The following is a 26775-nucleotide window of genomic DNA, read 5'->3' on the forward strand; positions in this document are numbered from 1 at the left end:
ACAATTCTTAACATAACCCATGAAGTGAGGAGGAATAGTTTAGTTCATGCAAGCAGAAACAAGCTCAAGGGGCTCCGACCTCATGCCCGTGGTGCTTTGGTAAAGGATAGGACCTGGTTTGAATCCCGGTTGGTTGGATTCCAAAGCCATGGGTTCCCCCAGATTTCCCATTCCCTCATTCAACCTTACTCTTCCTTGGAGACTCAACCCCGAGGTCTCTGAGTTTCTTGAACTGTTCTCACCAGCATTCAGAGAGGGTGGCTCAGCTGCCTTGATCCTTCCCCACCGAAAGGTGCAGGGGGCCTCTCTGTGTTCAGCCTCCATCTCTCGCCTCAGCCGCTTCCTCTTTCCTTGCCCCTCTTACTCCATTATCTGGCCCCCGATGAAAGCTGAGTCAGAAGCCGGCGCTTCCCCTTGGCTCCCAGTGCCTCCCATGGGAGCCCCTCCTTGGCGGCACGTCCGTTAGTCACTCCCCGGTAAGTCCTCTCCCCCCACCCTCGAGGGGCGGGGAGCCCAGGGCAGCCCAGAGGCCAGGGGGCAGGGGGTGGACTTTTGGCCCGTTTCGTTTATTCCCTCCATCTCCTCGTCAACAGCTGCCGTGCGCGCTTGGCTCATTCCTCTGACGGACCTGCGGGGAAGCGAAGAGACCCGGGGAGAGGGCAGGAGACAAACCAGAGACGGACCTGGGCCACAGAAGAGGCCGAGGCTGCAGCCTGCCTCCCTCTCTTTCCCTAGCCTGCCTGAACCACCCTCCTTGGCCAAAGGCCCTCAGGTTCCCCCGGGGCCCGGCCCCTCCCCCTCTCTGGGGCCCCGGGCTCCCCTCGGGGCCTGTGTCCCACCATGCCGGTGGCTATGGAGATCTTCGGCTTCTTCCTCACAGCCGTGGGGCTGCTGATGCTGGGGGTGACCCTGGCGCACAGCAGCTGGCGAGTGTCCACCGTGCATGGGAATGTCATCACCACCAACACCATCTTCGAGAACCTCTGGTACAGCTGTGCCACCGACTCCATGGGCGTCCACAACTGCTGGGAGTTCCCGTCCATGCTGGCCCTCTCCGGTACGGGCTGGGGAGAGCCGAAGGGAGCAGAGGGAGGCGGGAGGCTGGAGAGATCCCAGGGACGGTGGGCGCTGCCTGTGGTCGGACCTTGGGCGCCATACAGCCCAGGGAAGCCAGATGCAGTGAGGAGACCTGCTTCCTGCAGCCAGGAGTGCTGGGGGCATCTCTCTGTCTGGAACTCCAGCAGAGGCCGTGCCACAGGTGGCCCCCTGCTCTTGCATGACCCTCTGTCTTTGTGGCTACAAGTGCAGGCACCGGGGCTAGAGTGCCAGCCCTGACACCTGCTGTGGACCTGCTCCATGCCTCCTGATAAAATGAGCTTCATTTGACCCATCTGTTAAAACTCGGGTCAGAATAGCACTGGTTCACTGGGTGGTCGTGAGGATTATGTGAGATGAAATGTGCAGAAAATGTTAACACCAGGTTGGCGTCTACGTTCGCTCAATCAAATCCAGCACTTTAGTTTTGGGGTGAGAGTGCTGGGGCTTGTGGGGTGAAGAGGAAACCCCACCTTGGATTCCTGGGGGTTGAGATACTTAGAAGGCTCAATAACTGCACCAGGCTTCCACGGGGGCATTGGTCTCACTGCCATGGCGAGCTCTAGATGGCTGTTTTAAATGGAGTCCTCTTGCACATCTCAGTATGCACTCTAGTCAGGGATGTGTGTGCATATGTGTTTGGGGTTGTTGGTGGGCTGGAGCCTACAGCTCTTTTGGCCCCAGAAGGCCCTCCCTGGTGCCTGGAGCTCATGCTGTGAGCAGTACCCATCACTCCCCCACCCGCGGAGTCCTTCAGTCGGGGCTGCTGGAGCCGTCGTGCCCTTCCAGGTCCCCCAGCTGCAGGGGCTGGGTGGCAGGGGAAGGAGCTGAGGCCAGCATGCCAGGAAACTGCCTCCCCAAGTATCAGAGATGCTGCCTCAGGAGACCCTGGGAATAGTAGGGGCAGCTACAGGGGCTTCATGCTCTCATCCCATCCAGGACACCACCACCCCAAAAATAAAAAAAAACTTCTATGAAAGCTGAGTACAATCTGGGTCAGACACCAGGACCGGACACCAGAATGGTGGGTGGGCAGGAGGGACATTGGCTGCAGCCACTCAGCAATGTGGTGTGAGGAGGGCCCCCACTGGGACTGCTGCTCTCATGAGTGCGCACAGAAGACAATGAAAGATGGAGATGCAAGGGCGAGTGAGCAGAGCGGGGAGGGCAGAGAGCACGCAGCTGTCCAGGGATCAGGTTGAGGCTCCAGGCATCATTAGTGCTTCGCGTGCACCATTTCAGTGCTGTTTACAGCCCCGCCGTTGGCAGCATTAGTAACGTCATCTTCCAGAAGCAGGAAAACTGCATGGTGACCTGCCCTGAGCCACCCAGGGGGTTGGGGGGCTGGAATTCAGAGCCAGCCAATACTTGGTTCCCAGGCTAGTTCCCAGGCTAGTTCTGGTCCTGGGGGGGCGGGTCTTGTCACTTACTCACACCGCAGCCACGCAGCTGCTTATGGGCCCTTCAATAACGTCTCCTTATCTACAAGAGCTCCCTGGGGATCCGGAGCTGGTCTGCCCAGGTGGGGATGGGTGGGTGGGTGGATGGAGAAGTAGGGGGAGAGGCTGGGGGAACTCCAGAGGAAGTGACCGGGAAGGAGAAAATGCTCCCAGGGAACTTTGCCCCTCCTCCCTGCCCCCCAACTCTGGGCCACTTCACATCTTCCTGGCAGGGGCCCAGCCTTTCCCCTTCAACACGGGTGGCACTGCCCCACCCAGGGAAGGGGTGCAAGGTCCTTGGGAGTGCTTGGCAACTGTCGAAGACCTAGGAGGAGGAAGGGGGCCCAGAAAGGGAGCAGCCGTTTTCTTCCACTCTGAGGAAGGAGCATATGAGCTAGACTTGCCTCGCACCCGTCCGAAGCCCAGGTATCCCACTTTCCAGATTAGAAGCTGCCACTGCTGCCCCCTATCGGTCACTCCGGGAAGAGGCTCGGTTCAGGATGTCAGGCACTGTGCGGGGCACTAAATGGACCTCCCAGATGTGAGAGAGGGGAGGGGTGCTCACAGAGCATAGTGTCTGTAACACCCAGCAGAGCATGGCGGTTCTCAACTAGTGGTAGCTTTTTGACAACATCTAGAGATGTTGATTGTCCAGTCTGGGGGGCACTGCTATTGACGTCCAGTGGGCAGAGGCCAAGGGTGCTGCTAAACACCCTGCAGTGCAGGGGCTCCCCTGGTGGCTCAGTGGTTGAGGGCCCCTGCTTCCACTGCAGGGGGCGCCAGTTTCGATCCCCGGTCGGGGAACAAAGATCCTGCATGCCAAGTAGTGTGGCCAAAAAAAAAATCCTGCAAAAAGAGTATTACCCCCAGGACAAAGCATTATTAGCCAAAGTGTCTAAGTGGTGCTGAGCAGAAGCCTTGTAACAGAGGTGGAGGCGAAGTGCACCTGGAGGGTCGAGGGGTGCGGAGGTGAGCTCCTGGGAAGGAGGGGGTGTGACCCCTCAGGCTGACCCATCAGATTGGATGGGGCCCAGAGGAAGGAGAGGACTTGAGGGCTTGTAGGGACTGACTCTGTCACAGGCTGGAGCGCAGGTGGAGGGGAAAGGGCCGGCTCTGGGACCCATGGCTGCGCCCCGCTTCCCCAGGGTACATCCAGGCCTGCCGGGCGCTCATGATCACCGCCATCCTCCTGGGCTTCCTGGGCCTCTTCCTAGGCATGGTGGGGCTGCGCTGCACGAACATTGGGGGCCTGGAGCTCTCCAGGAAAACCAAGCTGGCGGCCACCGCAGGAGCCCTGCACATCCTGGCTGGTAATCGGGGGTCACGGGTGGACCCCGCGCTGCAGTGGGAGGGGGTGGACAACCCAGACCCCAGGGTTACCTCACCTTCCCCTTTGCATTGACACCTGCCTCCTCTCCCTGCTCACCGCCCCACCATACTCACCAAATCCCTTGGTTACAAATCAGTCCATTACCAATGCTTCTTGAGCCTGCACTAGGCACCAGGCATGAGCGAGGTGTGGGAGGGAATCCAAAGGTGAGAGTTTCTGCCCTCCAGCGCTTACAGTCTGGCTGGGAAGATCAGAGCTAGGACGTGCACGCACGCGCACACGTACACACACACTGTGCACAATAACAGTACCACAAGGCTTGCCATCCCTTTTCAATTTGCAGAACATGTCTGTGCACATTCCCTCACAACATGCCTGTGAGATAGGGTAGGTCTTGTCCTGTTCTCCAGATGTGGATACAGGCTCAGAGAAGCCAGGTGGCATATTGGAGACACAGCCCCAGGGGGCAGCCAGGCTGGACCAGTAGTCCAGGGGCCTGGCTGGCTTCAGGCCTTCATGCACTGAGCCGTAAGGCCCAGGACATGGGTGTCAGCGCAGGCAGGGCTGATCAGGGAAGACTGCTTGGGCTTTCGAGGATGGGTAGGAGCTGGTGACAGAGAAGGTAATGGCACCCCACTCCAGTACTCTTGCCTGGAAAATCCCATGGATGGAGGAGCCTGGTAGGCTGCAGTCCATGGGGTCGCGAAGAGTCGGACACGACTGAAGCGACTTAGCAGCAGCAGCAGCAGGAGCTGGTGAGCAGATTCCTACTGCGGAAACTGTGGTCCAGGCACTAGAGGTAGGAGGGACAGGGCAGGCGTGGGATAAACGGAGGGAAGAGGGGCTGAGGAGCAGAGTGGAGACTAGACAAGAAAGGTGGGCTGCAGTGCATCCTGGGTGCTGGATGGAGCAGCCTGCCGTTGACGTAGGAAACCGAGGTGAGGAGCTGGCGAGAGGAAATGAAAGGGATCCGATGAAGCTTGCTCTTTGACTTGATGCCCATGTCCTTTCTCTGGGCTGCCCCTTCCTCCGCCAGGCCTAGCTGGGTTCTCCGGTTCCTCCCCCAGGTATCTGTGGGATGGTGGCTGTCTCCTGGTACGCCTTCAACATCACCAGGGACTTCTTCGACCCCTTGTACGCTGGAACCAAGTGAGTGTGGGGGACAGCGGGTGGGTCTCAGTGCGACTCCTGAACTAGCGCCGCCTGCTCACCGTCTTCGTCCCCAGGTACGAGCTGGGTCCTGCCCTCTACCTGGGCTGGAGCGCCTGCCTGCTCGCCATCCTGGGCGGCATCTGCCTCTTCTCCAACTGCTGCTGCTCCCGGGACCGGGACCCCGCCGCCGGGTAAGGGAGGGCGCGCCGCGGGGGGCGGAGTGCGGGGCAAGGGCCGCACATCCTTCTGACCAGGTTCTCTCCCCCTCCAGCGTCCAGCTTCCCTACAAAGCCCCCGTGATACCGGCCGCCAGCCTTGCTGCCCACCTGCCCGCCGCAGCCTCGGATGAAGAAGGCGACAGCAGCTTTGGCAAGTACGGGAAGAACGCTTACGTATAGGCAGCCGGGCCTGTGGACCCATTCCCTTCCCACTGCCCGCAGTGGAGAGGGGTCCCTGGAATACCGGGGCTGCGGGCGCGGGCCCCTGCTCCAGGTTATCAAGTTCAGAACCAGCCACGCTTCTGGCTCCGCCCCCTGCCCGGAAGCCACACCCAGCTCTGGCCTCAGGCCCCGCCTCCCCATGGGAGCTCCGCCCTGGCTACGCCTCTTTCCTCTGGTTCTCCGGATCCTCTACGGCCAACCGGCCTCCTGAGAACTCATCTCTGGCCTCTGAGGCTGGACCCCTCTTAACCTTCTGAGTCTAGGCTCCGGGCCGTTTAACGGGTGGAGGCGTCCCCGAGTGTTTGCAGTCTGTATAAATTCATGCATAAATAAACTTGTGAACTGTTCTGGGGTTAAAGGTGTCATGAGGCAATTGACCCAGCAAGGGGTGGCTGAGGCAACACCCAGGATCACATCAGTTCCTGGACCCCAGGCTGTCAGCTGTCCACTGCCTTTGGAGTGCCCCATCTGGCAAAGGAGGAAAGGAGCTGCAAGTAGTTTGTAGAGTGTGGCATTCTCACAACTACTGATAAGGCTCAATAAGGAGCAGATAAGGACCGGAATAGCAGATACCCTCTGGCCAGACTGATAACAAGTCATTCCTTTTACTCTGGACCTTTCTCACAGCTGTACAAGGAGATGATTGGTCTAGAGTTTCTTTACCTGGACTTAAGAGTGGATATCAGAAATTGACAAGCACTTTGAAATGGTGTCAAGTCAGCCAGGCCTGGAGCAAGTACATTTTTCTGGGGATGGTTCAGTAACTTCCAGAAAAGGCACTGGAGGTCTGTTCAGAGGCCTGTGTATTGGTGGTATGTGTGTGTGACTGAATGGTATCCAGCTCAGACATGGCTACAGGGCCATGGGCATGCTTGGCACAGGCCCAGCCAGCACTGAGCACAGCCAGTACACACTTGAGGCATAAAACTGAGGCTGAGAGAAAGAAGCCTGGCATCCAGTGTTAGGAGCAGAGAGCAGGGTCTACCCTGGCACCCATCCCCTGTCATGTACAGCAATGAGTCCCTTGGCGGTGGTGTGGCACTTAACCTTCCTTTGATCCCATCTGCTCACCTGCACTGACTCTCCTGGGATGTAGAGACCTCCCACACCTGCGTTCTAACTGGGCCCTCTCTCCTGAGCTTCAGGAGTCGTGCAGCCCTCGAGTGTTGTCACCAGGCTGGGTGAATTCATCACTTTCCCCCCAAATCACAGTTTCTGCCAGGCCAAACTCTTGAGTCTCATAGATTGACCACCTCAGTCCTCTCTGGCTGCTCCCTTCACTTCCTCTTCACCACCTTCCCCTCAGCTGGCAGCCAAATCCTATCAGTTCTCCATAGAGCCTTCCACTTCCACCTAGTTCTCTGCCTTGTCCCGCCTGGTGTTGGGTCCAGCCCTCATCCCCAGACTCCAATGTTAGAGAACCCCCTTAAGTGGGCTCTGTGACCCAGTTCCCATTTCCCCCATTCATCACCCTGCCCTGGCAGCAGCACCCTGGTGCTGCAGGAAAAAGACAAAGACAATTACACCTTGGCACACTGCCTGGCCCTAGCCCAGCTTTAAAAAAAAATCAATTTGGCTGCATCGGGTCTTAGTTGCCACACTCCACACTTGTGGGCTCTTTATTGCAGCAAGCTGGCTTCTCTCCAGTTGTGGCACACCACCTTAACTGCCCTTCAGCATGTGGGATGTTAGTTCCCCAACCAGGGATTGAACCTTCGTCCCCAGCACTGGCAGGCAGTTTATTAACCTCTGAACCACCAGGGAAGTCCCTAACTTGCCTTTCTATCCCCATTTCTTACTATTCCTCCATACATCCGTGGTCTCTCAGTAAGCTGGACTGCTCACGTGGACACACACCTTCGAATCAGGGCTTCCTACTGGGCTCCGCCCAGAACACATGCTTTCCATGCTATTCCCTACCCCTTCCCCCCAACACTCGGCTTTCATACCATTTGTGGCTGTCCCCAGGCCGAGTCCAAAGTCCACGTGGAAAGGACTGTACAGAAACATAGACACTGGGAAGCAGGTTTCACGCAGGCCCTCAGTGTAACAACCTACAGGACAGGCCCTGGGCCACGTGATGCTGACCTGCCTCTTCTCACCCCTTCCCCCTTTCAGGAAAACCAACCTGAGCCAAATTTCACATTCGAGCCTTGACATATGACCATGGGGTTAAGTTTTGGTTTCTTTGTCCATCAAGCAGGGTCACATGGCTATAAAGGGCTATCGAACTACTTTTCAACCCTTTTAACATTATTTTTTTCTTTGCTAGAAGCTACAGAAGCAAGATCTGGTCCCTGCCCTCAGAGAACTCACAGGCTGAGAGCAGACAGAAATGCAGACAGCTAGTTACCATGTAATGGGCAAGGTGCTATGGCTGCTTGTTCCAAGAAGCCTCTGATTTCCAAGGAACTGGCTATGAAAAAGCTCAACAACAAACTGCTTAGGTCTTGGGCAGTGAGGTCAATAGCTGAGCACTCACCGAACACCAGGCACTGGGCCTGGTACAGTCTCTAGTCCTCTGATTTCTGGGAGGTGGCTGTAACAGAGTCAGAGAGGCAAAGTGGTCTGTCCAACCTTGTAAGCAGCACTAATAATTAGTATAGTGAAGTGAAAGTGTTGCTCAGTAGTGTTCAACTATTTGCGGCCCCACGGACTGTAGCCCACCAGGCTCTCTGTCCCAGGGGATTTCCCAGGCAAGACTACTGGCACGGGTAGCCATTTCCTTCTCCAGGGGATCTTTCTGACCAGGGATCGAACCTGGGTCTCCCACACTGAAGGCAGATTCTTTACCATCTGAGCCACCAGACATTTCCCAAAGGTCCAGGTGTTTCCTGAGGTGGGGACCAAGTCTCCACTAGTACATAGGAAGCTGGCAAAAACTGCTCAATATTTTCCTTAAGGAATTATAGTTTTAAATCAGGGTCCAGAGATCCTTCCTAGAAAAGATCAATAAATGATTTGTAGAGCCAGTCAGCATGAGGCGGCCCCTGGGATCCTAGCAAGGCCAGCAGAGGAAGACTGAGTGTGTCAGAGTAGACAAATCTTATACCATGCGGAACAACAAATATGAAACAAAGTCAGCACACTTAGGAAATAAACCAAGGAGAGGGTGCTGACTCAGCAGCAATCCAACAGGAAATCCAAAGCAGGTGATCACAGTGAAGCACAGGAGGTGTTCCTCAGCCAAGAAATAGTCTTGTCTTTTTTTTTGTCACACCGTGTAGCTTGTGGGATCTTAGTTCCCTAACCAGGGATCGAACCTGGGGCCCAGCTGGGTGAAAGTGCCGAGCCCTAACCACTGGATTGCCAGGAAATTCCCTCTATTTTCTTTCTTGAGTACACTTCTTGGCAGAGAGGAAAACAGAAAGGCTAGGATCCAGGAAGGTTTCCCTGCCTGAGAGCAAGATAATTAATCTAGGCCAAAGAGTCAGCATCCAGTAGACTGAATTCCTGATGTCCCAGTTACTACTGCTGTCCAACCAACCATCCCAAGGCTCAAAGGCATAAACTGTTTTATTATACACATGGATCCTGTAGGTCAGGAATTTAGAGCAGAGATGGCCAGCATCTGCTCCAAGATGTTGAGGACACAGCTAGGAAGACTCAAATGGGTGAGGGTGACTTGATGTCTGGGGTTTGGAATCATCAGGAAGCGGCTTCACTCCTATGATGGAAGCCTGGGCTGGGAAGGCTTGAAGGCTTGCTCACCTGGACCTGTCAACGGGAGGACCTGCACACAGGGGGCTTCCTCGCAGCATGGTAGCTTCAGGACGTCTGAATTTCTTATAAAGTAGCTGAGGGCTCCAAAGCCAAGTATCGAGGGACGGGGCAGAAGCTGCACTGCCTTTTACCACCTGGCCTTTCATGTCCCATGATCACTCTTCTACCATTGTCTACTGGGCCAAGCAGTCGTTAGGTCTGACCAGATCCCAGGGGAAGGGGACCAACAGCCACTTTTTGATGCTTGAAGGATAGTAAAAAATTTTACAGCCATTTCTGAAAACCACCACCAGGACGTCTCTTAAACCCTGTCCTTACCACCATTCAACACGATGCTGTCACCCAACACCACTTGCCCAACCACCAGTCTCCAGAAGAAAGAGCAAGCAACTTCCCAGGAAGAGACTGGTAACACCTGCCGAGAAAGTCCAACCACAAGAAAGTCGCCCAAAGCGGGGAGAAGAGCCTAAGGCGGCCCCTGACACCAGCGTGGCTGGATCTCATTAATATCTTATTGAAATAACCTGTGTCACAGATATTTCCTAAGCATCTGCTTTGCTATGTTGCAACAAAGTACTGAGCCTCAAGACAGCAACTCCGAGGCATTTTCGAGCTCACGGCTTATAATCCACTTAGAAAAGGTGTGGGTTTAAGAAGCTCTAGGGCCACAAGGTTATATTAATAGCATCAGGGCCTCCAAGAACAGAGGCCTCTGTACCATGAACTCCCTGACGCTTCCCAGAAATGTCTGGGTTTTCTCTACTACTACTAATTTCACACACCACAGTCCATGATAAGATGGGCTTCCTAAGGACAACTCGGATGGGCGGCACCAAGGACAAGGGCCCAGTCTCTCCCCTTTGGTTAAGAATCAAAGACAAAAACAGGGCTGGCTCCTTCTGTGTTACCCTTCTACATCCCCATCCCCAGCCCTCACTCCACTTCCCCATCACCAGTCCTGGGACTCAAAATACACTCAGAAGAACTAGAGAAAGAAAATGCAAAAAAAAAAAAAAACTAGATCAATAACCAAAAAAGTGACCAAAAGCAGCAGCCGAGAGATGCAACGACATGGGGTGGCGGAATAGGACAGCATCTTTCTGGGTCAGGGACCCAGAGGGGCAGGCAGTGATTGACAGGTAGGAGGAAAAGACACAGAGCAGCAAGTTCGAGAAACAAGGGACCCATCAGCCTCACCCCCAAAATCCCACAGAACCACCGGGCAGGCTCCTCCTCGCACGAGACCTTTTATTACAACTGCACTCTGAGGGCTCAGGCACCACCCTGCCTCCGGCCCTAGAAGCGAGGCTGGTCTCCCTGGAGGACAGGACATGGGCTTTGCTGGGCTGCCCTCTTGCTCCGGGAGGAGCATCTTTTCCTTCGGTGACGCTCTCTCCGAGGCCGGGCGATGCACGGGGCCTTTCTCTCTGGGGACGCCCAGGGTCACACAGTCCACTTCAGGCACCTGTGGGCAGAGGAAGCCCTGGATGAGCAGAGGGTCCCTAGGCTGCTGGAGGGAGGAGGGGGAGGGTGTGGGCCAGGGGAGGCCCCTCTCACCTGGTCTCCTGGTGGGTGCCCAGACAGCGCACAGTGCAGTACCGGGCGCCGCAGCTGACACAGGTGTAGGGGGAGGGGAAGCCGCAGACAGCACAGAAGGGGCGCTGGGGCCGGGACGGGGGTCCCGCGCAGGCTGTCAGGTAGTTAGGGCCCTCAGCCACACTCAGATTCTGCAGAGACAAGGGGGCAGGGCCGGCTCTGACTGCTCCGCCCACACAGGGATCTCGCCAGGTGCATCCCTGCCCCGTGGAGTCCTCCCAGCCAGCTCCTCTCACCTGTTCCTCCAGCAAGGCCTGAAAGTTTTTTCGGAAGCGGAGTTTAAAATGATCACCTCGCGTTTTCTTCTTTTTCTTTCCTAGACATCAAGGGCGATGAGTTACTTGGCCCTCACCCAGGAAGACACCGGCTTCTCTGCACCACTGTTCCCAATGCCCCTGTGTCCCTTCCCTGCCCAGGTGCCTGCCAGGTTCTAAGCTGGCGTCTCTCTACCATCCTTCCCCGCCTCCCACTTCTCCAACCCGAGCCTTCCTCCATCTCCACACTCCTGATACCTAAAGCTCCACGTCAGAGCCGGAGGCGATCTTAAGGGCTCATCTCCCCTGGCTTCTTTATTCTACACACAGGAAAGGAAACTGAGGCAGAGACTGGGACAGGGCTTGGCTGAAGGGAGCCAGAGGAGCCCGCAGGCCATCCATCCCCCAGCCCGACATCCTTACACAACCCTGACCCAGCCAGGCTCTTCCCTCTTCCTGCAGCCTTGCCTCCCAGGCCTGCCCCACCACCACCACCCCATGGCGCCCCGTTCCTCCTCTACCCGCCTCACCAGTGTCTGCGTCGTCATCAAACTGAGGCAGCCGCTTGCCGAGCTGGGGGAGGCCCGCATGGGGGTCGTCCTGGAAGTTGTCATTCTCCAAGGCCTCGAGCTGCCTGTTGATGCGGCGCTGCCGGGCTGCCCGGTCCAGCACCCGCCGCTGTCCAGGGTCCTGGGAGCGAACTAGATGGGACAGGGCCACAAGAGTTACGGGAGCAGAGAGGAGAGACGCTGGGCAGCCTCGGCTCTGGGCCATGAGTGGAAGGAAGATGTCCCGGGTATGGGAGCCACAGTTCTCTGATCTCACCCTAGTCCCCAAACCTTTGGCCCCTGGATCTCCTCCCAATATATTGCCCATTCTGGCTGCTTCCTTCTCAGCCACCTAAGACTGCTGTTTCAGTCATTCATGCCTGGTTTCCATCCTTTTGGCCCCATCCTTTCCTCCCAATCCCAGACCTGGGCAGTGAAATGTCTCCTGGAGACCTCTCATTGCAGGCAGAAACCACACAACTGTGCCAGTGGAGACCACAGTGCACTCGGGTTTCCCAGGCACCACCAGGACCTTGATGCACTCAGACTTTACGCACAGCAATCTCATTTCCCAGCTCAAAGGACAAGCCACCATGGAGAGATGCTTATCCATCAGCCCACCCTCAATCATAACTGCATGGGTACCCCCGTCTCCCTCCGTTCCATGTGGATGCACCCACAAGTCCCACTGCTAAACCCAAATCCTTCACTCTGAGTTCAAGTCTTCCCCCTCCTTTGCATCTTCAACCCTCCACCCCCACCCGCCACCCCCCACTCAACTGGTACTTTCCCCTCCATAGCAAAACCTGCTGAATTCACATGTGTCTAACTTCACAGCCACTCTGCTGTGAGAGCACAGTCCATGTGATGTTTTATTTCCTTACCTCCCTTCCACTCCAAACTCACCCCCAGCAAACCAACTCCCACTCGACAGGAACCAGTCACACTCAGGACAGCTAATTTAATGGATAAATGGGTATGAGTCCTGGCTGCTCCACCAGTCAGCTGTCCCAAGCTAGCAGAAGTTGGCTCGTGAGGTTTAAGGAAAGAAGATGTCACCATAACATAAAAGTGCAAAGTGCAATAAACGCTACAGCAAGAATGACCTAAAGGAGCTCCCTGGTGCTCCAGTGGTTAGAACTCTATGCTTTCAGTGCTGTGGGCCCAGGTTTGACCCCAGGTTGGGGAACTAAGATCCTGGATGCTGCACGGTCTGGCCAAAAGAAGAAAACTCAGAAGAGCTAGCTAAGACAATTAATGAAGGTGGCTACATTAAACAACAGACTTTCAGTGTAGACAAACTAGCTTCTATTAGAAGAGGCATCCAGGACTTTCCTAGCTAGAGAGGAGAAGTCCATCCCTGACTTCAAAGCTTCAAAGGATAGGCTGGCTCTCTTGTTAGGGGCTCAAGTGGCTGATGACTTTAAGTTGAGGACAGTGCTCATTTACCAATCTGAAAATTCTAGGCCCTTAAGAATTAGGCTAGATCTACTCTGCCCTTGCTCTATAAATGGAACAACAAAGCCTGGATGACAGCACATTTGTTTATAATATAGTTGACTGAATATTTGAAGCCCACTGTTGATACCTACTTCTCAGGAGAAAAGATGCCTTTCAATGTACCCAGTCACTCAAGAGCTCTAATGGAGATGTACAACAAAATCAATGTTGTTTTCATGCCACAATAACTATTCTGCAGCCCACGAACCAAGGAGTAACTTTGATTTTCAAGTCTTATTATTTAAGAAATGTATTTCATAAGGCTGTTAACCATAGATAATGATTCCTCTGATGGAGCTGGGCATAGTCCATGGAAAACCTCCTGGAAAGGATTCAGAATTCTAGATGCCATGAAGAACATTTGTGATTCATGGGAGAGGGAAAAAATATCAACACTAACCAGAGTTTGGAAGAAGCTGATTCAACCCTCAAGGATGACTTAGGAAGTAACTGCAGATGTGGTAGAAATAGTGAGAGAGCTAGAATTAGAAGAGGAGCCTGAAGATGTGACTGAACTGCTGCAATCTTATGATACAATTTTCATGGATGAGTCAAGAAAGTGGTGCTTAAGATGGAAACCACACCTGGTGAAGATGTTGTAAAGATTGCTGAAATGACAACAAATGATTCAGAATGTTACATAACTTAGTTGATGTAAAACCCTGGCAGTGATAGGGTTTGAGAGGATGAACTCTAATTTTGGAAGAAGTTCTACTCTGGATAAAATGCAATCAAGCAGTATTGCAGGCTACCGAAAAATCCTTCATGAAAGCAAGAGTCAACTGATGTGGCAAACGTCACTGCTGCCTTATTTTAAGCAATCCCAACAGCCCCCCAGCCTTCAGCAACCACACCCTGATCAGTCAGCAGCCATCCACACTGAGGCAAAACCCTCCAACAGCAAAAGTGAAAGTGAGTGAAGTCGCTCAGTCGTGTCCGACTCTTTGCGACCCCATGGACTGCAGCCTACCACGCTCCTCCATCCATGGGATTTTCCAGGCAAGAGTACTGGAGTGGGGTGCCATTTCCTTCTCCAGAGGATCTTCCTGACCCAGGGATGGAACCTGGGTCTCCTGAATTGTAGGCAGACGCTTTACCGTCTGAGCCACAAGGGAAGTCCAACAGCAAAAAAGGTTACAATGTGCTGAAGGCTTAGATGATGGCTAGTGCTTTTTAGCAAAAAGTGTTTTTAAATTAAAGCATACACAGGAACTTCCCTGGTAGGCCAGTGGCTAAGACTGTTCTTAGAATGCACGGGGCCCTGGGTTCGAACCCTGGTCAGGGAACTATTAATAGATTCCACATGCCACATGTTAAAAAGTTTTTTTTAACAAAGCATATATATTGTTTTAAGACATAATGCTATTGCACACTTAATTGACTATAGTGTAAACATCATTTTTATATGCAATGGGAAATCAAAAAATTGGTGTGACTCAACTTTATCATGATACTCAATCACGGTGGTCGAGAATCAAGCCTGCATATCTGAGGTCTGACTGTACTAATCTCTCTGCGTAAATGGAATCCTTTAATCTTTACATCAACCCTATGAGACAGCTATCACTATCATCTCCAGTTTACTGGAGTTCAGAGGTTAAGAAACCTGTCCAAAGTTCACACAGCTAATAAGCAGCTCCTGGGTCAGAACTCAAACCCAGAACTGCCCAGCATCAAAAAAAATCCTCTTGATCACTGCACTATACTGCCTCCCTTCCTAGTACCAGGCGGTGCCCTGGGTTCTGGGAAGACAACCAGAGTTTCACATCAGGTGGGGGATATAAATGATCAAATCAACAAGCACAGTACAGGAGAGTGTATGCTAGGACCGGGAAGTGCAAAGTACTACGAAACACATGACCTGTTCTTGGGGTGTGTGTTAGTCACTCTGTCCTGTCTGACTCTTTACGACCCTATGGACTGTAGCCCACCAAGTTCCTCTGTCCATGGAATTCTCCAGGCAAGGATACTGGAGTGGGTTGCCATTTCTTTCTCCAGGGCATCTTCCCAACACAGGGATTGAACCCAAGTCTCCTGCATTCCAGAGAGATTCTTTACCGTCTGAGCCACCAGGTCTTGGGGTAGTCAGGAAGATTTTCCAGGGGAAAGTAAGCCTGGGTTGAGGCCTGACTGATGGACAGCAGTTAGCCTGGTTGGAGGAGGGGAAGGTGTCTTAGACTTTGGTACCAGCATGAGAGAAGGCCTGGATGAAAGACTGCAGTGTCCTCAATACATTTTTTAAAGTTCTATATGGCTGGTATTATAAAGTATGTGGGCAGGGTATTAACATGAAGTCAGTGAAGTCGTTCAGTCGTGTCCGACTCTTTGCGACCCCGTGGACTGTAGCCCACCAGGCTCCTCTGTCCATGGGATTCTCCAGGCAAGAATACTGGAGTGCGTTGCCATTTCCTTCTCCAGGGGATCTTCCCAACCCAGGGACTGAACCCAGGTCTCCAGCATTGCAGGCAGACGCTTTAACCTCTGAGCCACCAGGGAATCCCTTCAATGAAGTCGGGCAGACCATTAAGAATATTACCTTTAAGTGTCTATATGAATTTGGATTGGGGAATAATATTTTATTTTTTGGCTGCGCTGCAAGGCTTGTGGCATCTTAGTTTCCCAACCAAGGATTGAACCCAGGCCTTGGCAGTGAAAGGTCCTTAGGGTCCATTCCACTAGACCGCCAGGGAATTTCCTGGGCTTGGATTATGGTGAGGGTGACAGAGATCCAATGAGGGGTTTTAAGAGGACATGACTGGATTTATTACAAGTCAATCTGGTAGATTGCTCCCACCCTCATCACTTTTTATCTGGATTACTCAATAGCTTCCTAACTGGCCTTCCAATCTCTAGACCTGTGCTACATAATAAAGCAGTCACTAGTCACATGAGGTTATTTTCATTTAGATGTAGATTAATTAAGATGTAATTCATTAAAATGCATGCAATTTTAAATTAAGTTCCTCAGTCTAACCAACCACATTTCAAGTGCTCGATAGTCACAGGCGGCTATTGGCTGCCATACTGAATAGTGCTGATTAAACACAGTCCCATCATCCCAGAAATTTCTACTGAACAGCGTGGCTGTAGCCCCTCCAATCCACCCTTGCACTTAAGAGATAAATTTGTTTGCGTCAATCCCCTGCGTTAAAAGCCCTTGAAGGCTCTTCACTGCCCTCTCCATAGAGTTTAAACTCGTCAGCAGTGTTTAAAATGCCTTTCAAGGGGACCTTTCCCTTGTCCTCCAGCCTCTCTCTCCTCCTTGATTTCCTAAGCGATCTACGTTTTCTTGCTCTCCTACCTTGGCGCGTGCAATTACCGCTGCAGGGAAGGAGTCCCCACGCACTTGCACGGAGCGAAACCGTAACTTTCAAGACATAGTCCAAGCGTTTTCTTTCCCTCCAAGCCTTCCCTGTCCTCTCCTTCCCAGAAGTTGGGCTGGATGCCACTCCTCCCTGAGTCCAGGAGCTTTGCATCCCTCTACGTATCACTCTGAAACGCAATGGTAGATCTGCGTGTCGGCCCCGCTCCCGGAAAGCAGTTCTTGGATGCAAAAGATCTTTCTTCTTTCTTCATCCCCAGCGCCCGGTTTGCAGCAGGCATGAATAAAACGTGAACAGAAGGGAGCTGCCCCGGGTTTAGGGGGCAGTCAGTACCCGAGCGCCGGGGGAGGGATTTGAGACTAATAACCGGGTGAGGGAATCCTAGGCCAGGTTCGAATCTGAGAGGAAGAGAGTGGGCCAACAGCCAGAAGCTCACTTACCCGAAGTTTTCTTCTCCACCATTTCCACAACACAGCTGCAAGATGGGCCTACTGCGCACGCGTGCTAAATCACGTGCCGTGGGTCGGGGCATCATGACTTCCGGCGACGAGTGCTCCTGCGCGTGCGCAGAGTCAGCCCACAGGTTTCTGACTAATTACGCGGTGTTCCCTTGGAGACCAGAAAGCTTTCCGCCATATTTTTTACGGGCAAAACTACTTCCGGCCTCGGTGCAGCTGTGTTATTTCGGAACCCCCGAAATGGGTCATTTTAAAGAGACGGTGCCAGCGATCTTTCAAGAAACGTCATTTTCCTTTGGCCCTTCCGAACGTAGAATCATCACAGAGGCAGCCCCTGGAGCCCCTCCCCCGGGCCGTGGAGATGATGGGCCAGAGTAGCGAAAGAAAATGGGCAGGCTTAAGTGGGAAGTCCCAGAGGATCCTCTGCCAAAACCTCAACCCCCAGCCCTCCTGAGACTGCAGCCTCCTCGGCCTCCTCCGTCCCTGCCGCCGTCCCTTTTCGTCGCGGCCCCACTGCCTAGCTCTCCCGGTCTTCCGCCCGGCTGCTCCAGGCTGGGCTGTGGCAAAGACCCGCCTCCGGGTCCTGCTGGACCCTCAAGGGGTCACTTCCCCTCTCCGCGTTTCAGTTTCCTCAAGTGTTAGGCTGGCAGGGGGCCGGGCTGGCTCTAAAAGAACCTCGGCTCGGGATCGCCAGCCGCACTCCCTGCCCTTCGCCCGCCTCCGGGCCGGGCGCCCCCTCCGCTCGTACAGCTCTGCCGGCGGCCTGGGACAATCCTCGCCTTGTCTAGGGCTCCGGCATCTGGAGTTTTCTGTAACCTCCGGCTACGCCTTTTTTTTTTCACCCCCAGGGCGGAGCCGCAACCGGGCTCCTCCTAGCTGCTGGCTGTACAGTAGCCCCGGTCCTTTTTCTAGAGCCCCTCTCCCGAGTTGGGATCCAAGGCAGACAGCCAGAGCCAGATGCGGGCCTGTGTGCAGCTCGGCCCGCTCTCCGCCATGGCCTCGGGCCCGGGACTCCGGCCCCTGCTACTACTGCTGCTACTGCTGTCGCCGTCTCCTGCCGCCTCGGCCTCAGATCGACCCCGCGGCAGCGATCCCGTCAACCCAGGTGAGAACCCCGGGAGGGACGACCGGCGCTGGGCTGACGTGTCTGCGGGCTTGGGCCGGGGAGGGGGATCTAGGCTGGCCTCTCCCTCGGTCAGCGGGCTCCCTAGGGCTGAATCACACGATGCCTCGCCCAGAACTGGGGTGTCCAGTTACCCCTCCGCTCCACTTCGCGCACTGACCGCGAATTTCTGAGTGTTGTAGCATTCCGCTCTCACTGGGGTTGACGTTTCCCTGGGTTAGAATAATTTAAGAAGGGATAAGGGAAAAGAGGTTATGCTTCCCTGGTGACTCAGACGGTGAAGAATCCGCCTGCAGTGGGGGAGACCTGGGTTCGATCTCTGGGTCGGGAAGATCCCCTGGAGAAGGGAATGGCAACACACTCCAGTATTCTGGCCTGGATAATTCCATGGACAGAGGAGCCTGGTGGGCTACAGTCTATGGGGCCGCGAAGAGTCAGACACCACTGAACGACTCACACACGCACAGGGTCTGGAGCAGCGTTGGGAGGGGGGGAGTGGGGGGAGGGGAGGGATGGTCGGTGAGCTGAGTACATGGGGCAGCAAGCTGGGTGCTGAGTCCCGTCTGGTGACAGAAAAGCTGCTGGTGATCACCGTGGCCACAGCGGAGACAGAGGGATACCGGCGTTTCCTGCAGTCAGCGGCGTTTTTCAACTACACCGTGCGGGTGAGGAGAAGAACACCCTCCTGGGCCCCTCGAAGGGGTCGGGATGGCGTCTAGCCCCCCACCCAGAGTGGGCGGAGGGCTGGATGCCTGGGACCCTCCGGTGAGCCTGGTCAGGGCGATGAGCCCACCTGGCCACCTGAGACCCTCCCTGGCATTCTGGGTCTTCTCCACAGACCCTGGGCCTAGGAGAGGAGTGGCGAGGCGGTGATGTCGCCCGAACGGTTGGTGGAGGACAGAAAGTCAGGTGGCTCAAGAAGGAAATGGAGAAATACGCAGAGAGGGAAGATATGGTCATCATGTTTGTGGACAGGTAAAGGGGAGGGGGCGGGCAGAAGGAGAGAGGAGAGGGAGGTTCCTAGTGGCCGTCCTCCTTCATCGTCCCGTGCCTCCCTCAGCTATGATGTGGTTCTGGCTGGCAGCCCCTCGGAGCTGCTGAAGAAGTTCGTCCAGAGTGGCAGCCGCCTGCTCTTCTCCGCAGAGAGCTTCTGCTGGCCCGAGTGGGGGTTAGCAGAGCAGTACCCTGAGGTGGGCACAGGGAAGCGCTTCCTCAACTCTGGTGGTGAGTGGCAGAGGGTCCAGCAGTGGTGGGGAATGGCGTGTCCCAGGTGCTTGAGGGTGGGCGAGGGAGTGGGGACCGGCCCTGGGACACTGGGGAGTCTGGGAGTCAGCGCATCCTCTCCCCCTGCCAGGATTCATTGGCTTCGCCCCCACCATCCACCAAATCGTCCGCCAGTGGAAGTACAAAGATGACGATGACGATCAGCTCTTCTACACTCGGCTCTACCTGGACCCAGGACTGAGGGTAGGGAGAGGCCGAGGAGGGCCCCCATCCCCGCAGCTCTGGGGGGTGGCAGGCCCTAAGGAAAGGAGTCAAGAGGCTTTCAGAAAGACACAGAGAGGAAAGAGTGGGAAGAGATGTCTCAGCCCCTCTTTAATTTACTGCCCCCACCTCATCCCATCCAGGAGAAACTCGGCCTTAGTCTGGATCATAAATCGCGGATCTTCCAGAACCTCAACGGGGCTTTAGGTGAGGAGACAGCAATGGGAAAAGGAGCGATGAGAGAGGCTGTTAGGGGTCCTGAATGTGGGCGGGGCTCCTGGTAGATCAGGGGTGAACTTCAGCTCACCTCTGTGTTAACTTCAGCAAACGTCTGAATGGCCCACAGAGTAAGGTGCCCTCTGCCACCAGGAATAGCTGCAGCCCCTGTTGTACACGTCCATTGCTACATGCCAGGCTCTGGGTCAGGGTTTTCCTTCTTGAATTTCACTGAACATAACAATCCTACGAAAGGCAGTCTATGATTACCCATTGGTTACATATGGGGAAACCACCTCCCTGCGGGGCCAGAGACTTCCCCGGGGGGCACAGGTAGTAAGTGATGGGGCTCCCCAGGTGGCAGCAGCCTGGCCAGTGCCCTCAGAGAGAGACGTTATCCCATCCCTGCCCCATGGACCACGGTCCTTCATCCTCTAGAACGCCTGGGTACCTCCCCCCCCACCACCACCTCCACTGTATTTAGAAGCACCTGCTGATTGGCAGTTTCTAGAGTAAGGGAGTCTAAAGCCTGGACTTTCTTCCCCAGATGAGGTGGTCTTAAAGTTTGGTCGGAATCGAGTGCGCATCCGGAATGTGGCCTACGACACGCTTCCTGTTGTAGTCCATGGGAACGGTCCCACGAAGGTGCTCCTGGCGCTTCTCCCCTCAGCCCAGCCCCTGCCCCAGTCAGTCTGATCCCACAGCCCCCCAGGTTCCTCCAGCCCTTCCGAGCCGTGAGCCCTCCCCAGCCCCAGAAGCTCAGGAGCTGGAAGAGGTTCTCCGTGCCCACGCTCCCCCTGCCCTTCTCCGGTGCCTGCCCCCACCTCCCTCACCCTTGGCCCCGCCTCAGCCTCTCACCGCCTCTCCCAACAGCTCCAGCTCAATTACCTGGGAAACTACGTCCCCAACGGCTGGACTCCTGAAGGAGGCTGTGGCTTCTGTAACCAGGACCGGAGGCCACTCCCGGGGGGGCAGGTGAGGAGCGGGTGCCAGGGTGGGTGGGAGAGTGCTCTGAAGCAGAGGGTCCCAGGAGGGTGCTGGGCAGCAGGGGTGGAGGCAAAGCCCCTGGAGATCCCCCTGCTCCCCGCCCCACCCTCCACTAAACTTGGCAGGGTGTGGAGGACAAACTGGGTAGGGGAGCCGGGCTTTCCTCTGAGACCCGTCACGTGGTCGTATCTTCCAGCCTCCCCCCCGGGTGCTTCTGGCTGTGTTTGTGGAACAACCTACCCCGTTCCTGCCCCGCTTCCTCCAGCGGCTGCTGCTCCTGGACTACCCCCCTGACAGGGTCACGCTCTTCCTGCACAACAACGTGAGACACCCCGACCGCCAGCCTCTCCCTCCCAAGGGACCTCCCCACCCCTGCTGCCCAGATCAGACCTCTCCCCACAGCCCGGCCTCCTTCCTGCAGCCTTTCCCCCTGCAGGAAGTGTTCCTCCCGCCCCGTCCTGTCCCTTAGATGCCACCTTTCTGCCCTCTTGGCGTCCCCCCTCCAATCTCTTCTCCCCGCACCTCCAGGAGGTGTACCATGAGCCCCACATCGATGACTCCTGGCCCCAGCTCCAGGACCACTTCTCCGCTGTGAAGCTGGTGGGGCCCGAGGAGGCCCTGACCCCAGGAGAGGCCAGGGACATGGCCATGTGAGTGAGCCTCGGGCGGGGCGCCTGCACTGTTCCCACGCTTCCCCTGCTCCCCATGGTCTTTTTTCCCTCCCTCCTGACGTCCAGCTGGTCAGCTTCCTTCTACTCCCTTTCCCTCTCGTCTCCTCCGCGGGTCGCAGGTCGGGGGAGTTCCACCCCCTACTCAGCCCCCGCCTCCCCCGACCTGCTCCTGTTCATCTGTGTTTCGGTCTGTCCCCTCCAGGGACATCTGCCGGCAGGACCCCAAGTGTGAATTCTACTTCAGCCTGGACGCTGACACCGTCATCACCAACCCGCAGACCCTGCGCATCCTCATTGAAGCGAACAGGTCTCTCTCACCGGGCTTGGCCAGAGGGTCCCCAGATTAGTCCCCAGGGAACCCCTCACCTCCCGCTCTGGCCATGGGGCTTGCCTCCTCCCTGCCCTCACCTGCGCTTGTCCACAGGAAGGTCATAGCGCCTATGCTGTCTCGCCACGGGAAGCTGTGGTCTAACTTCTGGGGGGCCCTGAGCCCCGACGAGTACTACGCGCGCTCGGAGGACTACGTGGAGCTGGTGCAGAGGAAGCGAGTGTGAGTCTTGCAGCCTCCCCCAACCCAGGAGCCCTCCCAGACCCCTCCATCCTGCCCCAAAGGCCCGAACGCGGGGGCCCAGTGTGGCCACCCTGAAGGCGTGCTGCGTTGTGGGGTAACTAAGGACTGATGGTGGAGCGGGTTGTGACCAGCAGGGCTTCCCTGGGGAAGCAAGAGGGCCCTCACAGCTCTCAGCTGCCGAGGGAAGGGGCTCCAGGGGTGAACTGGGCAGGACGGTGGGGGGGCAGGGGGGTGCCCACAGGGGGCACCCACCTAGCTGACCCCTGTGTGGGCCTCCAGGGGTGTGTGGAATGTGCCCTACATATCCCAGGCCTACGTGATCCGCGGGGAGACCCTGAGGACGGAGCTACCCCAGCGGGAGGTGTTCTCGGGGAGCGACACCGACCCAGACATGGCCTTCTGTAAGAGCCTGCGGGACAAGGTGAGGGGGCCTGGGGCTCCTGGCAGGGGCGCTGGGGGGCAGCACGCTGGCTCCCCATCAGCCTCCTTACACCCTCTGCCCACTGCCAGGGCATCTTCCTCCACCTCAGCAATCAGCACGAATTTGGCCGCCTCCTGGCCACCTCCCGGTATGACACGGACCACCTGCACCCTGACCTCTGGCAGATCTTCGACAACCCCCTGGTGAGTCGGCGGCCCCTGGCTCAGATGGCGCGGGCCTTCCCTGAAGGGGAGTGCCACGCCCCGGCCCCATCACACGCGCGCGTGCGCACTGGGCAGGGTCGCCTGCCGCCTGGGGAGGGGGCCTCCCGGGTGGGAGCAAGCGGTGTGAAGAGGGCAGAGGTCAAGGTGCGCCCCCCCCCGCCCCCGCTCTCCCCTAGGACTGGAAGGAGCAGTATATTCACGAGAACTACAGTCGGGCCCTGGAAGGGGAGGGGCTCGTGGAACAGGTGAGCCCCCCTCAGGACCTCGGCCCAAGGGGATGGCCGCTGCCCCTGGGGCCCACCACCTGGATGAGGGGTTCTCCCAGGGTCCTTGCCCAGGTGCCTGGGGGTTTTCTGCTCAGGCAAGATGAGGGCAAAGGCTGAGCTGATAGGCATGCAGCCCCCAGCCCAGCATTCACCCCAGTGGTCCTCCCTTGTCCGTTGGGTGTGTTGGTGTATGGGTGAAATGACATTTTTTAAAATGAGATTGAAAACCGCTGTCCCAGAACCTAGGGCTCCAGGAACCGCGCTGTCTGTGCCGAGTTCTCAGCGCTGCTCTCACCTGCTCTGGCCGCGTCGGTCCCCTCCCCGATGCCCCCGACCAGTGCATCCCCATGCTCAGCTGCCCGTCCCTCCACGTTCTCTCCTGTCCTGGCTTACCTTTCTGTTCCCTGCTTTCTGTCTCCTCCCGCTGGCTGCCTGTCCCCTCCTGGAGCATCACCCAGCCCTGTTTTCTTCTTCCCCTGCCCTGTCTTGACTCAGCCCTGCCCAGACGTGTACTGGTTCCCTCTCCTGTCTGAGCAAATGTGCGATGAGCTGGTGGAGGAAATGGAACACTACGGCCAGTGGTCAGGAGGCCGGCATGAGGTGAGGGGCCTGGACCACGGAGGAGGGGGCCCCCAGGAGGAGGGAGGGGGCATTTCCCTGATTGAGGGAAAATGGAATCTGGAGAGTGGGAACAGAGAGGGGGCCCCCGAGCAGGAAAAGGCAGACAGGGGCCACCTCTGTATTCTTTCATTCCACCGGGCATTCAAGAAATACTCCCTGGGCAGGTCCTTAGACACCAGCCCCTGACCTGGACGTGCAGGTGGAGCTCTGCCCTCCACAGCCCCACCTGCCATCAGTAGCAGCAGGGAGCTAGCTCTGAAGTCTGTGATGGACAGCCTGGGTGCTGCGGGAGTCACAGGTGGGAACCTTGACCCAGATGTGGGGGCACCGAGGGCTTCACAGAAGAGGTGACATCTTCACTGAGACTAAAACGTGGTGGAGACTTCCAGAAGGAGGGAGTGCAGACTTCAAGGCCTGGGAGCAAGAGGAGGAGAGGTTGGCACCACCGTGTCATCTCTGTACCCACTGCCCACAGGACTCTAGGCTGGCGGGAGGCTACGAGAACGTGCCCACTGTGGACATCCACATGAAACAGGTGGGCTATGAGGACCAGTGGCTGCAGCTCCTGAGGACGTACGTGGGGCCCATGACCGAGAGCCTGTTCCCCGGCTACCACACCAAGGTGGGCCACTGCACGCCACCCCTGCTCCCTCTTCCGCCTTCCCACACCCGTGCTGGCTGGAAGGCTCCACACAATGCCTTTTGGCCTGCGAAACATTTAAATCGGCCCCATAGAGTGAGATCCGGGCTCCCCTGGTGGCTCAGATGGTAAAGAAGCTGCTTGCGATGCAGGAGACCTGGGTGAATCCCTGGGTCGGGAAGATCCCCTGGAGGCGGGCACGGCAGCCCACTCCAGTGTTCTTGTCTGGAGAATCCCACGGACAGAGGAGCCTGGCAGGCTGCAGTCCATGGGGTCGCAAAGAGTCAGACACACAGAGTGAGACCCTGCAGGAGGGCAGCTCTGGGGCAGCAGCCCGCGGGGAGCAGTGAGAACCCTCCCGGCCATCCCCCCAGCCTCTCCTCCCCTGTGCCCACAGACCCGGGCGGTGATGAACTTCGTGGTCCGCTACCGACCGGATGAGCAGCCCTCTCTGCGGCCGCATCACGACTCATCCACCTTCACCCTCAATGTCGCCCTCAACCACAAGGGCCTGGATTATGAGGTGAGTCCCTACTGCCCTCCACTCAGGGTGCCCCCGGGCCCCTCCACACACGCAGACGCATTCCCCTCCCCCAGGCCCTGTGTCCAGCCCCCTCACAGGCACGGCCACCTCCCTGCCCCTTGTCTGCCCTCGTCACGTCTCCCAGTGACCTCCGGGGTCATATTCTGGATCCCTTCTGGGCTGGCTACCCACTGTGTCCTGTGTCCCCCGTCTGCCGATGCCCACCCCTCTTGTCCCGTCCCTCCCTGGTGCCCGGTTTGGCCTCTCTCGCCTCGGGGCAGCTCACCACCCAGTCCCCATGTCCGCGCACTCTCCAGCCCCTTCCCCTCTCGTCTCTCCAGGGAGGTGGATGCCGCTTCCTGCGCTACGACTGTGTGATATCGTCCCCCCGGAAGGGCTGGGGGCTCCTGCACCCGGGCCGTCTCACCCACTACCACGAGGGGCTGCCCACCACTCGGGGCACCCGCTACATCATGGTGTCCTTTGTCGACCCCTGACACTCAACCACTCTGCCCAACCTTCCTTGCCATCGTGCCTTCCCGTGCCCCACCTCCTGGGGTGGGGTGGGTGTGGGCTCCTCGCCTCCTGGGTATATGGGGTCTGTGTGCCTGGGACTGAATGTGTCGCCTCGCTCCCCACCACACGGCCCTCAGGAAGCTCAGGGAGCCCCCTGTCCTGGGGGGGGTCCCCAGGGTCCCCAAGGGCTCATGGGGACAGGACCTCTGGGGGTTCGCTACATGATAAATTATTGTTTCTCAGTCTCCCTCTCAATAAAGGAGGGTTTGTAATTCTTGAGCCCATTTATTGTTTCATTACCTGTGGACCCCTTGTCCGTCCCACCACCCAGGGCAGAGGGGACACCGGGGGTGACCCCAAAGGAGAACTGAAAAGAAGAAATGACAGAAACATGGTATTAGAGCAGAGTGGGAATCTAGAAACTTCCTTGTCATTCCAGAGCTCGGGAGGGGTGTGTTGGAGGCCAGACCCAGAGAGGGACTTCCCCTGTCAGGATGAGATGAGAGGCCCCCACCCCCGCACAGCCCCCAAACTGTCGTCCCCTATTCTCTCCTCACCTGATGGCATCTTCTCCCATGCAGAAAGGATGAGAGAGGCACAGCGCTGAGCTAGGGTCCAGGGATAGTGCTGGGACACGCATTGTAGGAGGGAAGACAGGGTGGAAACTTACTGAGAGCTCTTGGACCTCAGCTTTTAGTCACATGGAATCAGGAGAGGGGAATCCGGAGGGTGAACCCAAGAAAGCTTCCTGGAAGGAGGGGAAGGGAAGCAGCCTTGAAAAAAAAAGACCTCCTGGAGCTGGTTTTGCCTCTAGTCTCAAGGGGACCATCAAAGGCTTGCAGAGACCCCTGGAGGTACCCTGAGGACAGCAGAGCAGGCCCCTTTAGCCTGGTCCTCCCCAGCCTTGCACCAAAATCAAGCACCTGTCCTAGGGCATTTCCAGCTTCTAACAGTGCACTTGCAATCACAGCTAGATTGTCCTTCCTTCCTCCTACCCAGATTCCCAGGAAGACTTCATCCATGAAACCATCCTTCCATCCTTCCTGGCCCCCTGGGTGGGTCACCTTCCCACGTGGACTGAGCCTCTCTCTGGCTAAAGTTCATCTCACCCAGGCCCCCGCCACCCTCATCACTTGCCCTGTGATTTGAGTGGGCTGAGCAGGGATAGGAGGAAATATCTCTCTTAACAGAAGGTCCTGGTCAGTGAAGCTGCATAGGTGTGAGGCCAAGGACGGGCAGAAAGGGTGTGTCAGCCTAAGCCTATCCTGTCTCCACCGTTCATTCACAGAGCATCTCCCATGCGCTGGGCACACATCGTGACGGCGGCAGTGATGAGCACAATTTTTTTGTTGCTCACGGTGTGCAGGAGACTGATCAGAAAATTGCCATGATGGGAGACTTGCCTGGTGGTCCAGTGGTTAAGACTTTGCCTTCCAATGCAATGGGTGTGGCTTTGATCCCTGACTGGGGAGCTAGAATCCCACATGCCTTATGGTCAAAAAAGCAGAATGTAAACGGTAGAAGCAACATTGTAACAAATTCAATAAGGACTATAAAAATGGTCCACGTTAAAAAATCATGGTGATGGAGAGAAGGTATTCTGTGCCAGGAGAGAATGTGGTACGTGACAGAGGCTTCTGACAGTTGCGCATC

The 26775-nt window shown here is 56.4% G+C and overlaps 3 protein-coding genes across 5 annotated transcripts; 2 read left to right on the plus strand and 1 right to left on the minus strand.

Moving 5' to 3' along the window:
* The first annotated feature begins 6 nt into the window (after positions 1–6).
* Positions 7–5808, plus strand: CLDN15 (claudin 15). Of its 2 annotated transcripts, XM_040261892.1 has the most exons (6): positions 7–476; positions 594–1057; positions 3680–3844; positions 4932–5013; positions 5091–5207; positions 5288–5808. In XM_040261892.1, the coding sequence occupies exons 2-6, from the start codon at positions 841–843 to the stop codon at positions 5412–5414; spliced, it is 708 nt and encodes a 235-aa protein (XP_040117826.1). In that variant the 5' UTR covers positions 7–476; positions 594–840; the 3' UTR covers positions 5415–5808. The 2 variants fall into 2 exon arrangements, with proteins under 2 accessions (XP_040117826.1, XP_040117832.1); XM_040261898.1 differs by lacking the exon at positions 7–476 and having other exon boundaries at positions 513–1057; positions 3749–3844.
* A 4599-nt stretch (positions 5809–10407) lies between these two features.
* On the minus strand, positions 10408–17666 carry ZNHIT1 (zinc finger HIT-type containing 1). 2 transcript variants are annotated; one of them, XM_040261940.1, is made up of 5 exons: positions 16841–17666; positions 11560–11730; positions 11012–11091; positions 10737–10906; positions 10410–10644 (listed from the first exon to the last, which is right to left on the minus strand). In XM_040261940.1, the coding sequence occupies exons 1-5, from the start codon at positions 16860–16862 to the stop codon at positions 10623–10625; spliced, it is 465 nt and encodes a 154-aa protein (XP_040117874.1). In that variant the 5' UTR covers positions 16863–17666; the 3' UTR covers positions 10410–10622. The 2 variants fall into 2 exon arrangements, with proteins under 2 accessions (XP_040117863.1, XP_040117874.1); XM_040261929.1 differs by having other exon boundaries at positions 10408–10644; positions 10737–11091; positions 16841–16949.
* Positions 17318–25401, plus strand: PLOD3 (procollagen-lysine,2-oxoglutarate 5-dioxygenase 3). Its single transcript, XM_040261913.1, has 19 exons — positions 17318–17963; positions 18555–18646; positions 18820–18956; positions 19042–19205; positions 19336–19448; positions 19610–19673; positions 20230–20327; positions 20556–20657; positions 20866–20991; positions 21198–21319; positions 21543–21647; positions 21765–21890; positions 22191–22332; positions 22422–22535; positions 22733–22801; positions 23318–23422; positions 23919–24065; positions 24481–24606; positions 24948–25401. The coding sequence occupies exons 1-19, from the start codon at positions 17816–17818 to the stop codon at positions 25101–25103; spliced, it is 2256 nt and encodes a 751-aa protein (XP_040117847.1). The 5' UTR covers positions 17318–17815; the 3' UTR covers positions 25104–25401.
* The last annotated feature ends 1374 nt before the right edge of the window (positions 25402–26775 follow it).

Source organism: Oryx dammah, unplaced genomic scaffold, assembly GCF_014754425.2.
Source record: "Oryx dammah isolate SB20612 unplaced genomic scaffold, SCBI_Odam_1.1 HiC_scaffold_2, whole genome shotgun sequence".
Taxonomy (NCBI): Eukaryota; Metazoa; Chordata; class Mammalia; order Artiodactyla; family Bovidae; genus Oryx; species Oryx dammah.